The following is a 17,660-nucleotide window of genomic DNA, read 5'->3' on the forward strand; positions in this document are numbered from 1 at the left end:
CCTTGTAAATCATCTCTCTGTCATGTTTTGTTATGTTTGTTGTTTTGAATGAATGATGTAAGTATTTAAGTGTGTCCCTTTTAATGGGATCCTGTGCTGGTGTCTAGCTGAGACTTTTAGGATCTGAAACTAAGTATATTGATGGTATGATCTTGGTATCTACATTTGTTACTTATTTGAACCAATTCCCTTTGTCTTACTTTCTCTTGGGTGCTTTAATTATATTTCTCTAATATTTTGATATCCCATTTTCTTCTCCTTTTTTATTTTTTATTTTTTTTTTTTTGTTTTTTTTTTTTTGACTGGGGCTGATATGACCTAAATGTTTTGCAAGCGCCGTAAAACCCTTATAAAAAAAAAACGAAAAAAAAAAACAAACATTGTATATTCTTCCTCTTCCTTTTCACCCCACTCCACGGAAACGAGATTCTAAAAGTAAAACTTATAATAATGATAGTAGGGCCTAATGATGGTGACGATGATGATGAATATGATAATAATAATAATAATAATAATAATAATAATAATAATAATAATAATAATAATGACGGTACTTCTACTACGACGACGACAGCGACTACTACTACTACTACTACTACTACTACTACTACTACTACTACTACTACTACTACTACTACTACTACTGCTACTGTCGTAGTCGGCACCGCTAAATTCTGACGTCAATAAAGTATATTTGTGCTTCCAGGGATGGGGTTTCTTCTTCTTCTTCTTCTTCTTCTTCTTCTTCTTCTTCTTCTTCTTCTTCTTCTTCTTCTTCTTCTTCTTCTTCTTCTTCTTCTTCTTCTTCTTCTTCTTCTTCTTCTTCTTCTTCTTCTTCTTCTTCTTCTTCGTTGGGGCAGCCAGCGCCATCATGCTGGCGACAAGCTCTGCACCATGTATGCGCCCAGAGCGGTCAGGAATTGTTCATGACTTGGTGCTGTTACTAATTTTTGATGGGAAAGGAGTGGAATGGGAGAGGGGAAGGAGCAATTTGTTTCTACATCTGCCACAACCGTGATTTCATCCGTTGCGAAACCAACTCCGGTCTCAATTCTGACATTTTTCATATAAAGATATAATACAACTATTCCATCCAACCCTGGAGCTTGAGAGGAAAAAGAGACTAATTGATGGGTAGTCCCTTCATTCGTAACTTGTTAATAATATGTTGAATTGTAATTTTGGATTTTTTGTTTATTCATATATATTCTCTCACCTTTGCCATTTAATTTACCTTCAATATATGCCTTCAGGAATAACCACTCTGCAGTACTATGTCTTGCTGATGGCAGAGGTGCCAAATGCGCTATATTCCCTTCCTCTTACCTTTAACTTATGGTCAGAGCTATGGTCAGAGCTATGGTCATAGGCTAGTTACATTTTATAGTTCAATGTGTCTGTAAAAAATAAGCGCACCATTTGACTCAATGTCTAAGTGCATAATGGTGAAATTAATGACTGATGATGATGATAGAATGATATAATTATATTATAATAATAATAATAATAATAATAATAATAATAATAATAATAATAATAATAATAATAATAATAATAATAATTATAATATTAATATTAATAATAATAATAATAATAATAATAATAATTAATAATAATAATAATAATAATAATAATAATAATAATAATAATAATAATAATAATAATAACAACAATAATAATGATGATGATGATGGTGATAACAATAATAATAGAATGATAATAATTGATAATTATCATCATCATCACTATCACCACCACCACAAAAACGACGACGGGGAAAAAAAGTAATATCCTATCCAGAGTGTTATTAATCAATTGCAATTGCCAATTAAGACTATTGTCTCTGCACTGCTGCAGAATTTAGGATAAATTCTAGCTCCCTGGGCCTTATGGATTTGCGGTACTGCTATTTGAACTTGTAAAATGTTAAATTATTTTTTTTTAAAGTGAATTGTTTTGTAATTTTGACTTTATTCTCTTCCAATCCAGTGACATCGAATCCACAGAGGCTCTGTTTAAAAAACTCCAGCCTACCCATGTGATTCACTTGGCTGCTTTGGTTGGGGGACTGTTCAGGAACCTCAAATTTAACTTGGACTTCTTTGTGAGTGGGGCAGTAGACTGGGTGGGGAGGTACTCACTGTCTCTTCTATCCCCCTATATCTGTTTTCCAGCTTGCTTTCTGTCTTAGCCTTGGAATGAGTTTACTTGGTTTTGTCCTAGTCCTGGCCGGATACCCTGGTTGAGAGGGAAACAGTCAAATGTACAGTTAGTTTTTGGGAGATGATATTTTTTCCTTGTAAATTGTCTCTCTGTTATGTACCTACTGTTATTTTGTTTGTAAACATTTGAGTGTATTCCTCTAAGTGGGGACTTCTGCTGGTGTCTGGGTGAGACTTTTAGGTGATCTCAAACTAAGTACACTGATAGTGTGCTCTTGGAATATACATATGTTCCCTATTTGAACCTTTTCTCCTTGTATTACTTTTTCCTCAAGCCCCTTTAATTGTACATCTAGAATGTTTTTCCTATCCAATTTTCTTCCTTTTTACTGGTGCTGATATGACCTAAATGTGTTGCAAGTGCCGTAAAGCCATTAAAAACAAAAAAAAAACAAACAAACGTATGTTAACATGATTACAGCAGTGACTAAAAGGAAAATATGGAGACTTGAAACTTAGGGGTTCCTTCCATATATATGGATGTTCAATGTTAAGTCGGTAAACATGACATTTGAGAATTGATGGTGTGTGTTTTAATAAAATACGCATCACTTTTGCCTGCCATATCAGTTGTGCAAATACACAAAAAGTTTATAGTCTGAGAGAATTTAGTGAGAATAAATCTCCCAAATGAATATAAAAAGTTTTGAAAACTGGTGCCAACATACAAACGTTATTAGTGAGCGGATGCTTACCGACTTTAAACAACCAGACATAGATACGCATCAGCTTCTATTAAAACCCTATTGTGGCTATGTGGTCTTGTGGTATGACATTCGCTTTAGGATAGGAAGGTCCTGGGTTCGATCCTCGCTCAGCGCATAGTTCAGTTCTTGGAAAAGGCTCTTTACTCATATTCTCTCACCATCCTCAGGTGTAAGATGAGTACCTGGCCGTTAACAGCGTTTTCTCTGTCAAAAAAATTTTTTATTATCGCAGAACAGGCATCCTGTTAAGTGTTGCTGTTGGTCAGGGACCCTTTTTCAAGCGCTTTGCTTTGAGCATATTTAGTGGATATTGCGCTATATCAAAAGAAAGAAAATGAGAAAAAAGCTCAATTATATTGCCACTTCAGAAGTTTCGCGTCTCTAAATATTGCTGTCTCTGATTACAGGATAGAAGAGGTGGTGTTGGTGCTGCTGCTGCTGATTATTTCGGCACTGGTGGTCGTATTGATGATTATGGAGACTGTTGAGAGTGATGGCAGTAGTAGTCGTGTTGGTGATAATTATTGTTGCATTGTTAGAAAGGCTGTTGTTAAAATTGTCAAAAATTTGGTTTTAACATTACTTTTTATTTTCATGTCTTTCTCTTGCATTTCACCGGTATCTTTACTATCATGCTATTGTCCTTCAGTGCTTTCACTCTCATTTGCGTGAACCAACTTAAAAAGAATAAGATTTCCATTACTCTTTTAGTTCTTAAGAGTTCTCTTTCTTTTTAGATCATTTGATAATAGCAAACAAAACTTTAAAAAAAAATAAAGACAAAGAAAAAGAAAATATATTAAATCATTAAAATAATTCCAACTGAAAGAAATCAAAACAGAATTATCAAGTGTTTATTTGCTGACATTATTCCTCCACTCATCAGCGTGTCAACTCCAAGATCAACGACAACGTATTGAGTCTGAGTCACAAGTATGGAATCAAGAAAGTGGTATCGTGTCTATCCACTTGTATCTTCCCTGACAAGACCACCTACCCCATTGACGAGACAATGGTGAGTCTGTGCTTTTATTATTTCTTATCTCTTTCATATTTTAAAAAATTGGTGCTTCAACCCTTAATGCTGATCATTATATGAGAGAGATGGAGATGAGCTTGGATGTGGAAGATGCTCTTTTTCTAGAAACGTCCCATCTCTCTGGAACAAACTTCAAAAAACAAATTATGGCATTGTTCATCAGGAGAAATGTTTAAAAGGCTTTTCACATACATCTACCCAGTCCTGTTGGAGAAGAATGTAGATCTTCTGGTGTTAAACAAACACCGTCTTCGTCAAAGAATGTTGTTTTTGCACCTAAAAGGCTGCATGAATCAGCCTATAATATAGATACAATATATATAAATACCCAGACAGGGAACTTCTGTGTTAAGGCTAAAGGCAAGGCAAGTAGAACCAAAATATCACAGTATATGATATCAAAGTGACAAATTAGGGAGTAGACACTGGGTAAGTTAAGGATCTGAAATATGTGTATCAAACAAGAGTTAGACAAAGCAGAGATAAAAATACAAGAAAAAGAAAACATCCTAAAAAAACAGCGTGCCTCGACTTGATGCAACAATCAGAGCAATCATCCTTATCTTTGATATTTTTTTTTCCTTCCATCAGGTTCACAACGGTCCCCCCCACACCAGCAATTATGGTTACTCTTACGCCAAACGCATGATTGATATCTCCAACAGGTGAGTTCAATCATAACTTTTTTGGATTTAAAAAAAAAATGATTATAGACTGAGCTGTCTACATCTTTACATGTCAGTGATTAAATGTTCTATCATAATTGTTGTTATCATTGTTTTTATTGTTGTTCTTCATTTTTATTTCTCCTTCATTCCTTTTCATTTTTTTTCTTCTTTTTTTTCTTCTTTTTTCTTCTTGTTCTTCTTTTTCTTCTTGTTCTTCTTCTTCTTCTTCTTCTTCTTCTTCTTCTTCTTCTTCTTCTTCTTCTTCTTCTTCTTCTTCTTCTTCTTCTTCTTCTTCTTTGTATTATTATTATTATTATTATTATTATTATTATTATTATAATTGTTGTTGTTGTTGTTGTTGTTATTGTTATTTTTATCATGATCATCTTCATCATCATTGTCATTTTCGTCATTATTGTCATCGTTGTTATTGTTTAACCCAATATTCAAATAACATTATCTATATAAATCATATCAATTGTGTTTATTTTTTTCTCCTGTTTTTAGAGGTTATCATGACCAGCATGGCTGCAACTTCACGGCTGTAATTCCCACCAACGTCTTCGGACCTCATGACAACTTCAATCTAGAAGATGGTCATGTGTTGCCAGGACTTATTAGAAAAGTCTATGATGCCAAAAGTATGGAAATGGGATTTTTTTATTTCGTTCTTTTTGACTCAAACTATTCTAAAAACATCTTATAAAAAAAAAAAAACCTAACTAAAAATGAAAACAAAACAACACATCACAAACAACGATATTTTGTAACATGTTCATTTCATTCAGATCATTACTTGCCGAAAACCAAATAATGTGCTTATCACACACAATTAGAATTAAATCTTATTCATAATAAACTATTTCTGCAAAGTAGATTTTATTTTTCACAATGTCATCATGAATTATATGGAATGTTAAACAATACAGTTTTGTTGAAAAATAATAACAGCCAATTATTGCTAAAAGTGCTATTTCTCTACTTGTCATTTTATTTTTAATTTAAAAAAAAACAACCACATATGGTATTTTTTTTGTTTTGTTTTGTATGTTGCATAAAAAAATATTTTCAGTAATTTCATTTATTGATTTATTTAATTTAAAAAATATTATGTTCATCACCCAGAAAATGATTCAGAGTTTGTCATTTGGGGAACTGGCTCACCACGCCGTCAATTCATCTACTCCCTGGATCTTGGTCGTCTCATTGTTTGGGTAATGAGGGAATATCCCGAGGTTGATCCTATTATTCTTTCAGGTTAGTTAAAAAATGAAGCAGCAAAAGCAAAAATGATAAAAGTTAAAAAAAAATCATAAGAAATTGCTCTTTTGTTTACCATTAGTCACATTTATTATTCTTTTCTTTTATTAAACAGTCCAGTTGATGTTGATCTGTGTGTCTTTTTACATGGGGTATTGTAGAAATAACGATATATTTATTATTATAATAGTCATGTTATTGTAATGGACTTTGCAATATAACTTATAATATCCAGAAAAAAGCTTGTTTTGATTAAAAACAAACAAACAATTTGTCTCCTTTGGCTCAATTTAAAGAGCGTTCAACTCACCAAGCAAAAAGAGCGATGTCATTCCATGGTCACATATTCAGTTGATTTTAAACCAATTGCTTCTCTCTTAACAACTCCTTGAAATTCATTTTAGGAGAAAATTGCTTGAAAACTCCTTGAATTTTGTGAAGTCACCACATCATCATCATCACCATCACCAGTACAACAACCACCACATCATTGTCAGTACCACCACGACAACAACCTCATCACCATCCTTACTACAACTACTATAGCCACCATCACATCACCATCTCCACACCACTACTACAACCACTATCACATCACCATCACTACCACCAAAACAACAGCCAGCAGCACATCACCATCCCTACAACCACCACATATCATCATCATCTCTACCACCACTTCAACCACCATCACATCACCATCCCTACCACTACCAGTAAAACCAACACATCGCCATCCCTACCAACACCACCACCACCACTACTACTACAACCACCACATCAACATCCCTACCACCACTACTACAACCAACCTATCACCATCCCTACCACCACTACTACAACCACCACATCACCATCCCTACCACCACTACTACTACTACTACAACAAACACCACATCATCGTTTCTACCACCACTGCTATAACCACCACAGCACGATCCCTACCACCACTACTGCAATAACCACCACATCACCAACCTTACCACCACTATTGCAACCACTACCACATTACCATCCCTACCACCACTACTACAACCACCTCATCACCATTCCTACCACCACTACTACAACAACCACTAAAGTATCACGATCCATAACACAACTACTACAACAACCACTACAACCCCATCCATACCTACAACTACGACCACCGTTACATCATCATCCCTACCACCACCATTACAACCACCACCACATCACCATCCCTGCATTTACTATTACAACCACCACAACACCACCCCTACCATCACCAATACTATGTTGGTGTCTCTGGTCAACTTGAAAAAAAAGATAGGCATTAGTAAATGAATCTGTGAATAAGGGAAATGTGGCTGAAATGGAGAGAATGTAGGAGAAAAGATGATTATTCTTTCGCATGCTCTGCTGTTCTCAATTAGTTCGTCAATGGCTGCCGACAGCCAATTCTTCGAGGAGAAGGAGGATGAAAAGCTTAGGAGGAGGAAGAGGGAGAGAGAGGATAAATCTGGGGAGCAAGAAGTGTTAAAAGTGAAGAAAGCCAAATCTGTGAATGAGACCAAACCTATGAGTGAGATTTCAGATCTTGGCAAAAAAAAAAAAGATTCAAAAAAAAAAAGCAGACAAAATTTCAAAAACGGCAGAGTATTTGTATACCATGAAGTTTGTTCAATCAAATACATTGAATCTTCAGATAAGTTGAATAAAAGTGAATTTGAGGACCTTACATTGTTGTGGAAGCAGCAGTCAAGGAGTTGAGTTGCCTCTTTTAGTGGAGATAATAACTGTCGAAGGATATTAATCTTTGTTTTAATCCTAGAATTTAAAATGATACACATTGGAAACTCCTTGAATTCCACAATGGGATAGCTGTAGGAACCCTGTACAAACCACTGCTACTACAACCACCATATCACCATCCCTATCACAATTTCTACAACCACAACATCACCATCCCTACCACTACAACTACAACCACCATGTCATCATCCCTACCATCAGTACAACAACCACCACATCACTATCCCTACCACCACTACAACAACCACCACCACATCACCATCCTTATCACCACCACATCACCATCCTTACCACCACCACATCACCATCCTACCACCACCACAACCACCACATCACTCTCCCTACCACAACTACAACCACATCACCATTGCTACCACTGCTATACAACCACCACATCACCATCTCTACCACTGCTACTACAACCACCACATCACCATTCCTATGACCACTACTACTACCGTCACCACATCACCATGTCTTCCACCACTACTACTACAACCACCACCACATCACCATCCCTATCACCCCTACCTCAACCACCATAACATCACCATCCCTATTACCACTGCTATAACCACTACAACATCACCATCCCTACCACCACTACTATAACCACTACCACACCACCATCCCTACCATCACCAGCACATCACCGTCCCTAAGACCACTACTACAACCAGCACATCACCATTTCAGCTCTTCAAAAAAAAAAAAAAATAAGCTGACAACATGGCAGCAAATGTAGAGTGTTTGAATACCATGAAATTAATTGTTCAATCAAAGGCATTGGTGTCTTCAGCTAAGTTGAATAAAAGTGAAGCGGGTGGTTGGATGGGAGCATCACCCTTGAATCATATACCTATGATGTTCGCATGGGTGTACGATCCGATAGTGATGTCGTTTCTTCTTCTCTTTACTAGCCTATCCTGCTTCTTTGGTTTGTGATTGTATTTTTGACAGGGGATATTTTTTTTCTGTAAATCTTCTGCCTGTTTGTTCTTGGTTATTTATAATTTAGCTTATGATATCTTTAGGTTATGATTTTGATTTACATTTGTACTATTTTTGTTAGATTGCTTGTTTTTTTTGTTTCAGCGGTCTCTCATATAACCTCAATTGTGTTGGAAGAGACCTAAAGCAACAAACAAACAAAAAAAAAAATAAAAGTGAACTTGAAGCCCTTACATTGATGTAGAAACAGTAGTTAAGGAATTGAGTTGTCCCCACTAGCGGAGAAAATCGTTGAAGGAATAACTTGTTGTTTTAATCCTTGAATTAAAAATAAAATCACCGTTAAAATACCTTGAAAACTCCTTGAATTTTAAAATAGATTTGCTGTAGGGACCATGTTTTACATATGCACACACACACACACACATACACACACACACACACACACACCATACTCACTCACACAATGATGTAATGTATTTTGAATATATGTGGTTCCATTGTGTTTCTTATTTTAATCATACAGTTGGTGAAGATGAAGAAATTTCCATCAAAGAAGCTGCTGATATGGTTGTGGAAGCCATGGACTTCACCGGAAAAGTTACTGTATCCTTTTCTGCCTTGTTCAATAATTTTTGGTTTAAGATTATAAATTTGAAGTAAACATTGTCCATTATGGTTATTGTTTGTGAAAAGAGAGATTTGTCATACAGTAAAACCTGCTCAAGCTGAAATTTTTGGTTATCTATTTCAGTCAAATCATATTTTTGTTTAAGCTTTTACTTCAGCTTGTATATAACAAACTCCTTTTTTTTCTGTGCAGTTGTTTATTCCTGAGAGAGAAATTAGTTTGGTCTGAGTCACCACAAGTACAACAACCTGTGTGCTAAGGAGAATTGACGTGCTGAATGTCAAGCAGCCCGTTTGTCAAAAAAAAAAACTTTGAAAAATTCACAATTTTGTTATTTGTAGTCTGAATTTTTTTTACAGGAAATTATTGTTTAAAAGATTTTACTTTTACCACCAGTGGATCAATTTCCAAATTTAATTACTTAATATTCTAATGTATTTTGAATAACGATGTATATAATATACAAAAGGGGGTCGAGATATTTATTTTTCCCCTTTATTTCGGGGAATTATCCTTTTTTTTTTTTGGGGGGGGGGGGGGGGGGGGGGGGTGGGGTGGTACTCTTGATAGTTGGGAGGTCTGATATTTGTGCGTGAAAGAAAAAAACAAACCCAAAATTCCTTAACCCCATTCTTTAGCAAGACACTACAAAGGCTGATGGCCAATTCAAGAAGACTGCCAGCAATGCCAAGTTGAAGAAATACCTCCCTGACTTCAAATTTACACCTATTAAACAGGGTAAGAAAGGAATCACCAAAGTAGCAGTGAATTTTATGTTAATTAACCCTCCAAGCTCCAATGAAGTCCCAATGTTATTATGTTAAAATTGGAATAGATCCAAATCCTGACTGTAAAAGGTAAAATCAGGTTAATAATAATTGTTCATGATAAATGCCGAAAACAATCTATAGATGATATTAAAAAATTGATCCTGCTATAGTCCTAAGTCATAAAGCATGGAGCTGGAGATAATCATGGCTTCTGTAGCATTAGATGGACAGAAGCAATTGCTTGCAGACTTTCAGTAGGATGTCATAGTCCATTTTAAAACTCGTTTTCACCCATATGTTTTTATATCTCTTAAACTGGACTTACACTGTCATTGACATGAGGTAAAAAAAAGATAAAATTTATATTCTGTCGAGAAAATCAGATTAAATTACTTTTCTTCTGTTGCATTTAAAAACAAAGGATCTGGAATGAGTACATTTTTATATTTTACATTTGTTTTCAACCCTGTCAAAATGAAACGTCTCTCCTCAATGGATGCAATCTAAATCATTGACATTCTATTGATCACTTTTCAATTAAAATCAACTCACTGGGCGGGGTTCCTGACCTCCCGTAGTTGACAGGGAGGTACTTACTGTGTCTTCTATCCCCCTATAATATCTGTTTACCAACTTGCTTTCTGTCCTTGTCTTGGAATGAGATTACTTGGTTTTGTCCTGGCTCTGGCTGAGAGAGAAACAGTCAAATGTATAGTTCTGGGAGATGATATTTTTTTCCTTTTAAATCATCTCTGTTATGCACTGTATTATGTTTTGTTTACATATTATATTATATGATTTGTAAACATTTGAGTGTATTCCTCTTAGTGGGGACCTGTGCTTGTGTCTCAAACTAAGTACTTTGATAGTGTGCTCTTGGAATCTACATGTTCCCTATTTGAACAAATTCCCCTTTGCCTTACCATTTCTTGGGTGCTTTAATTGTAATTCTAGAACTTTTTACTCCGACGCTGATGTGACCTTAATGTGTTGCAAAGTCCGTAAAACCCTTAAAAACAAAACAAACAAAATCAACTCACAATTAGTGTAGATTGATGAAAATATGGGGGTTGAAATATTAAAAATCACAATGAGAAATGCTCCTGATACAGACCTACTACAGGCCTCAAACAAAAGATCTGTATACTTTTTAATAATAATCCAAATATTCAAAAATGTCATTATTTCATATTTTATCCATATGTATTATCATTTTGAAATGCTTTCCAATTGGTGTAATCATTCTCAAATGCTTTCCAATTGGTGTAATCATTCTAAACTGCTTTACAATTTTTGTAGTGCTCTTAGTCGTACAAAAGTACAAACGTGAATGGTTATGTAATTATATGTAATATTTATTTGCCTGACCTCTCTGTAAAAAAAAATGTTTAAAGATTTCAATTGCAATGTTTTTGATTAAGATAATTTTTTGTTTCAAATTCAGATAAAATTGCTTATTTTGTAATTTAACACATTTTGATTGGTCGGTAAATTAAAGTAGGAAAAGGCACTAATGAATAATCTCTTAAAATGTCCTCACAAGTTCCAATTGTAGATTTGTCCCAATCCATAGGAAGAGAATGGAAGATCCAGAATTTAAAGAAAAAAAATGGGAAGATTTATTTTATTGAGATCTTTTAATGTCGTATTTTTCTCTCCCTCTCACCTACTTTGCTCAATCATATCACCGTGCCTGGTCCTAACTGAGAGTACCTATTCAAAAACATTAAAAACTTCAGTTTAAAATTAGGAAAAAAAAGGAAATATATAAGAAATCTTTGCATTGGGAAGATAAAGCTAGATCTATCCCTCAGTCCCGCTTATCTTGTTTTATCTGGTTCACTGATTCTATCTGTTTTATATAAATGTTCAAATAGCATATGTTATATTTTTCTTCTCAGCTATCAAAGAAACTGTGGAATGGTACAAAGCCAATGAACATCAAGTACGAAAATAGACATCGCCCTCATCCATTTCCATACTGCCAATTATGAAGGTCTTGGGCCAAATTACTTAGGCCAATACACTAAATAATTCTTGGTTGGTTCAAATAATTTTCATTTGTTTTTGAGCTTCTCAGATATTGTTGTGTTTTTTTTTTTTGTATCAAATAAGAATCGCTTTACCCTTCTTACTCTACTTTTTACAAAACTCATAATATAATTTACTTTTAATTTTGTTTTATTCTGATGACATAAATTATGTCAGGGTCTTTGAGATTGTGATGTTTTGTATTCAGGTTTTTTGTTCTTTGCAATTTGATCTACATTCACCGACGATTTATTCATGATTGTCTGTTGATTTCTACATGATGGTTTATGACTTATTGGTAACTCTAATATATATATTAAAGGTTTGTGGCTTCAAATCAAGTTTACAGAGCTTTGAAACGTTCCATAAAATATTACAGAATTTTCAAACTTACCTTATTCTATGCAGTCCTTAGACTCGTTTTGGAAGCTTTAAAATGGAAATGAGAAACAAAACCATTGAACATTATTTTTGCAATCATTGGATATTCATTTGGGTTGTTTATATATATAAGGTCACTTGTTACATACTTCTACCCTGCTGATTATTATAATTTTATTAGCAGTTTCCTGGTTTTTAAAGAAAAAATTATTTCATTCCAAATTGGGGAGTGTAGGTATGTTGCAACATTGAGCATACTTTAAGGGATAATGATATTTGGTTATTGTAATTTTATTACAATATTATAACAAATCACTTTCATTCAATACAAGATAACCAACTTGCAATATTACTTAAATCATGGATCTCAAATCAGAATTTTCAACAAAGAGTCAAAGAGGAACATTTCACTGCTTTCGCGAAAGGCACATTTTATCAGTGGAGCAATATGCCCCTTTTAATGACAGTAATGACAATTTATTAACATACATATCAATTGACACTATAAAAGATGAAAAATTATTAACCAATATGAATAAGGCCTTTTCAACAAGACAAAATATAATTTTTGGAACTTATTTATATTTATTTACACTATTTGCAATGATTTTTGAAGATGCAAAGTACCATTCAGGGCCTGGATCCCCAGCAAATCTCCATAGCGGAGGACTTGATAGAATGGAAATTTGAGACCCATGCTTTAAAAATATTGGCACACACTCCATCATGCTTTAAACTAATCTGTTCAGACAGACAGAGGGGGGTGGGGATGCTTAAAGACAAATTATTATTTAAATTTTAGTTTTAATCCAAATCAACCTGGGATATGCACTAATGATTTTTTTCTCGCTGAATTGAACAAAAACAAGGAAATGATACTAGTATTAGCATCAAGAGCAGAGCACCTCAGATCAATAGTGAGAGGAATAAATAAAATACAGTACTTGTCACCAACATGACCGTTAGCTGCAAAAAAAAAAAAAGAAGAGCAAAAATGAAAATGGTTAGGATATTGTAGTTTTTGGCTGGGTGGGGTTCCTCCCATAGTGGGCAGGGAGGTACATGTTTTGTCTTCTATCCCCCTGTATCTGTTTTTCAATTTGCTTTCTGTCTTTGTCTTGGAATGGGATTACTTGGTTTTGTCCTGACCCTGGTCGGAGTTCTTAGCTGGGAGGTAAACAGTCGAATGTATAGTTATAGTTTTGGGAGATATTATTTTCCTTGTAAATCATCTCTCTGTTATGTATTGTGTTATTTTTGTTTTACATATAATGTATAAATATTTGAGTGTGTTCCTCTTAGCGGGGACCTGTGCTTGTGTCTGGATGAGACATTTAGGTGATCTCAATCTAAATAAATTGATAGTGTGCTCTTGGAATCGATATCTGTTCTCTATAAATTGAGCTAATTCCCCTTTGTCTTCCTTTTTCTTGGGTACTTTAATTGTAATTTTAGAACTTTTTACTATCCCATTTTTTTCCTTTTTACTGGCGCTGATATGACTGACCTTAATGTGTTGGAACCGCCGTAAAACCCTTTAAAACATACAAAAACAGTAGTTTATGGAATTTGATATGTTCTACATCGTAATTCCTTTGTTATTGCTTATGACTTATTTGATTTTGCTGAGAGAAAAGATTAAAAGCTTGGAGATAGTAACAATTTGATCTGTTAATATCAGTATTGTGAACAGCAAATTAATATGGAGGTGCTTACATCATGTACCGTATCAAAATTCACCTATCAGTATTATTTTCTGCAGGACACTGGCCAAAATATTTTAAAACGTGTTTTGCCACTGTACATTAGTATATTGGGGATGAGTCTCATTAGTATGTATGTCAGACCTGGTTTCATTCCTAGGGTTATAATTTTTATTACTTATTTTCTTTCTTTTTTTCGGTTATATTGGTTATGCCATGTTTTGTGGGAGACTTGATCATATTTATGATGCAGAGGGCATGATATATGTATAGAATTTTAATAAATATTTTTGGTAAGAAAATAAAATAAAGACATGTCTGTTGTTTGGTTCATTAATTTTATTTTATTTTATACAAAGAAATGATATACATAAATTTCTAGGTTCCTATTAATTTTTCTCAGTTATCTGGGGATGGCAATTGTAAGAATATGTAATATATGGGGTTATGTGGTTCTGTGGTATAAACCTTGCCTCGGACCAAGTCCCTGCAAAGAACCTGAAGAGGCAGAGCAATCTGGTAGAATGGTGTGTTGTGACAAGGCTGCCAAGTGGTTTCGCAACTGTACACAAATGCGCAAAGAAATTCGCCACCATTATAATATTGTAGTGTGAGACCATTAGAGACTGCTGCTCTAAAAGTGCATAGTTGAGTCCTTGGAAAAGGCTCTTGACTCGGGTGTAAAATGAGTATCTGACTAAATAGCATCACGTCTGTTGGAAAGAAATTGCAATATCGCCTAATGGCTGGGTGGGATTTTCTGACCTCCCATGGCGGGTAGGTTTCTTGCTGTATCTTCTATCCCCTATATCTGGTTTCCCTTTCCATGTTGCTCTCTTTGTTCTTGATTGAGATTGATCATTTTTTCCTTATCCTCATGGGGATCTTTAGAGAGAGAGAGAGAGACGATAGTCACTGGGTGGGATTCCTAATCTCCCATAGTTGGCAGGGAGCTACGACTTATTGTGTCTTCTATCCCCCTATATATGTTTTCTGAGTTGCTTTCTGTCTTTGTCCTGGAATGAAATTATTTGGCTTTGTCCTGGCCCTGGTGGGAGTCCTTTACTGGATGGGAAACAGTCAAATGTGCAGTTATATAGTTTTGGGAGATGATATTTTTTACCTTGTAAATCATCTCTCTGACTCTCTGTTATGTACTGTTTTATTTTTGTTTTAAATATATCTAATGGTTGGTAAACACTTGAGTGTGTTCCTCTTTGTGGCTGGGTAGGGTTCCTGACCTCCCATAGTGGGCAGGGAGGTACGTACTGTGTATTCTATCCCCCTATGTCTGTTTTCCAACATGCTTTCTGTCTTTGTCTTGGAATGAGATTACTTGGTTTTGTCCTGGGTGGGAGGGAAATAGTCAAATGCATAGTTATTGTTTTGAGATATATTTTTTTCCTTGTAAATCATCTCTCTGTATGTATAATGTAAGCATTTGAGTGCGTTCCTCTTTGTTTGATTTTGTGCTTGTGTCCGGATGAGACTTATACTTATAGGTGATTTCAAACTAGGTACATTGGTGGTATGCTCTTGGAATCTACATCTGATCCCTATTTGTTCCCAGTTCCCCTATGTCTTACTTTTTCTTGGGTGCCTGGGTGGGGATCCTGACCTCCCTTAGCGGGCAGGGGGGTCCATACTATGTCTTCTATCCCCTTATGTCTGTTTTCCGACATGCTTTCTGTCTTTGACTTGGAATGAGATTACTTGGTCTTTGTCCTGGCTGGGAGGGAAACAGTCAAATGCATAGTTATTGTTTTGAGAGATGATATTTTTTTCCTTGTAAATCATCACTCTGTTATGTATTATTATATTTATTTTTAATGTATAATGTAAGTATTTGAGTGTATTCCTCTTTGTTGGATTTTGTGCTTGTGTCCTGATGAGACTTATAGGTGATCTCAAATAAGTACATTGGTGGTATGCTCTTGGAATCTACATCTGATCCCTATTTGTTCCCAGTTCCCCTTTGTCTTACTTTCTCTAGGGTGCTTTAATTGTAATTCTAGAACTTTTTACTATCCCATTTTCTTCCTTTTTACTGGCGCTGATATAACCTAAATGTGTTGCAAGCGCCGTAAAACCCTTAAAAACAAAACATTTCTTGGGTGCTTTAATTGTAATTCTAGAACTTTTTACTATCCCAATTTTTTCCTTTTTACGCTGATATAACCTAAATGTGTTGCAAGCGCCGTAAAACCCTTAAACAAAAACTTCTTAGTAGGGACCTGTACTTGTTTCTGGATGAGACTTTTAGGTGATCTCAAACTAAGTACACTGATAGTGTGCTCTTGGAATCTACATCTGTTCCCTATTTGAACCAATCTCCCTTTGTCTGCCTTATTCTTGAATGTTTTAATTATAATTCTAGAACTTTTTAATATCCCATTTTCTTCCTTTTTACGCTGATATGACCTTAAAGTGTTGCAAGTGCCGTGAAACCCTTCAAAACAAAAACAAACTGTGTCTTCTATCCTCTAAATCTGTTTTCTAACATGCTTTCTATCTTTGTCTTAAGATTAGATTTCTTGGTTTTGTCCCGGCCCTGGCCGGATGCCCTAGCTGGGAGGGAAACAGTCAAATATATAGTTAGACTTTTTGGAAATGATATTTTTTGTCTTGAAAATCATCTCTCTGTTGTGCACTTTATTGTTTTGTTTGCATATTATATATGATGTGTGAACATTTGGGTGTGTCCCTCTTAGTGGAGACCTATGCTTGTGTCTGGATAAGTCTTTGTTGATCTCAAATTAAGTACTTTGATAGTGTGCTCTTGGAATCTACATCTGTTTCCTATTTGAACCGATTTCCCTTTGTCTTACCTGTTCTTGGGTGCTTTAATTGTAATTCTATAACTTTTTACTTTTCCAGTTTCTTCCTTTTTACTGGCGCTGATATGACCTAAATGTTTTGCAAGCACCTTTAAAAACAAAACAAAACAACATCCTCATGGTGGGGACCTGTGCTTGTGTTATTTGCTTTTGTTGGTGCTGTTGTGTTTTTTGTTTTGTTTTGTTTTGTTTAGTCTACTAAGAAATCATATGAAGTCTTCATGATAGAGACTTTGAATTTATTTTTCAGCTTTTTGAAATAAATCCAGATTCAGGAATGGATCATCACAAATTTTTATCCCTCGTCGACAAATCTCCATTTACAGTACCTTTCGTAACTTTCAATCCCACTCCTTCAGCTCCTGGGTGGGGTTCCTGACCTCCCATAGTGGGCAGGGAGGTACTTACTGTGTCTTCTATCCCCTTATATCTGATTTCCAACTTGCTTTCTGTCTTGTCTTAGAATGAGATTACTTGGTTTTGTCGTGACCCTGGCCGGATACCCTGGCTGAGAGGGAAACATTCAAATGTATGGTTAGTTTTGGGAGATGATATTTTTTTCCTTGTAAATCATCTCTCTGTTATGCACTGTATTATGTTTTGTATATTATATATCATTTGTAAACATTTGAGTGTGTTCCTCTTGGTGGGGACCTGTGCTTGTGTCTGGATGAGACTTTTAGG

The 17,660-nt window shown here is 35.1% G+C and overlaps 1 protein-coding gene across 3 annotated transcripts in view; it reads left to right on the plus strand.

Annotated features, from left to right (window-relative positions):
• LOC144968270 (GDP-L-fucose synthase-like) overlaps nt 1-14,450 on the plus strand; it is a 27,123-nt gene extending 12,673 nt beyond the window's left edge. For 2 of the 3 annotated variants that reach the window (XM_078906458.1, XM_078906457.1), the window contains exons 3-10: nt 1,990-2,104; nt 3,816-3,944; nt 4,560-4,633; nt 5,144-5,277; nt 5,762-5,893; nt 9,150-9,229; nt 9,893-9,992; nt 11,926-14,450. In XM_078906458.1, the coding sequence (XP_078762584.1) occupies nt 1,990-2,104; nt 3,816-3,944; nt 4,560-4,633; nt 5,144-5,277; nt 5,762-5,893; nt 9,150-9,229; nt 9,893-9,992; nt 11,926-11,981 (820 nt within the window). In that variant the 3' untranslated portion in view covers nt 11,982-14,450. The remainder of the gene's footprint in view (nt 1-1,989; nt 2,105-3,815; nt 3,945-4,559; nt 4,634-5,143; nt 5,278-5,761; nt 5,894-9,149; nt 9,230-9,892; nt 9,993-11,925) is intronic. The other variant, XR_013644553.1, reaches the window with a different exon arrangement.
• Nucleotides 14,451-17,660: the final 3,210 nt, after the last annotated feature.

The sequence above is a fragment of the Berghia stephanieae genome, chromosome 3, assembly GCF_034508935.2.
Source record: "Berghia stephanieae isolate SIO BIC M18660-M18661 chromosome 3, UCSD_Bste_1.3, whole genome shotgun sequence".
Lineage (NCBI taxonomy): Eukaryota > Metazoa > Mollusca > Gastropoda > Nudibranchia > Aeolidiidae > Berghia > Berghia stephanieae.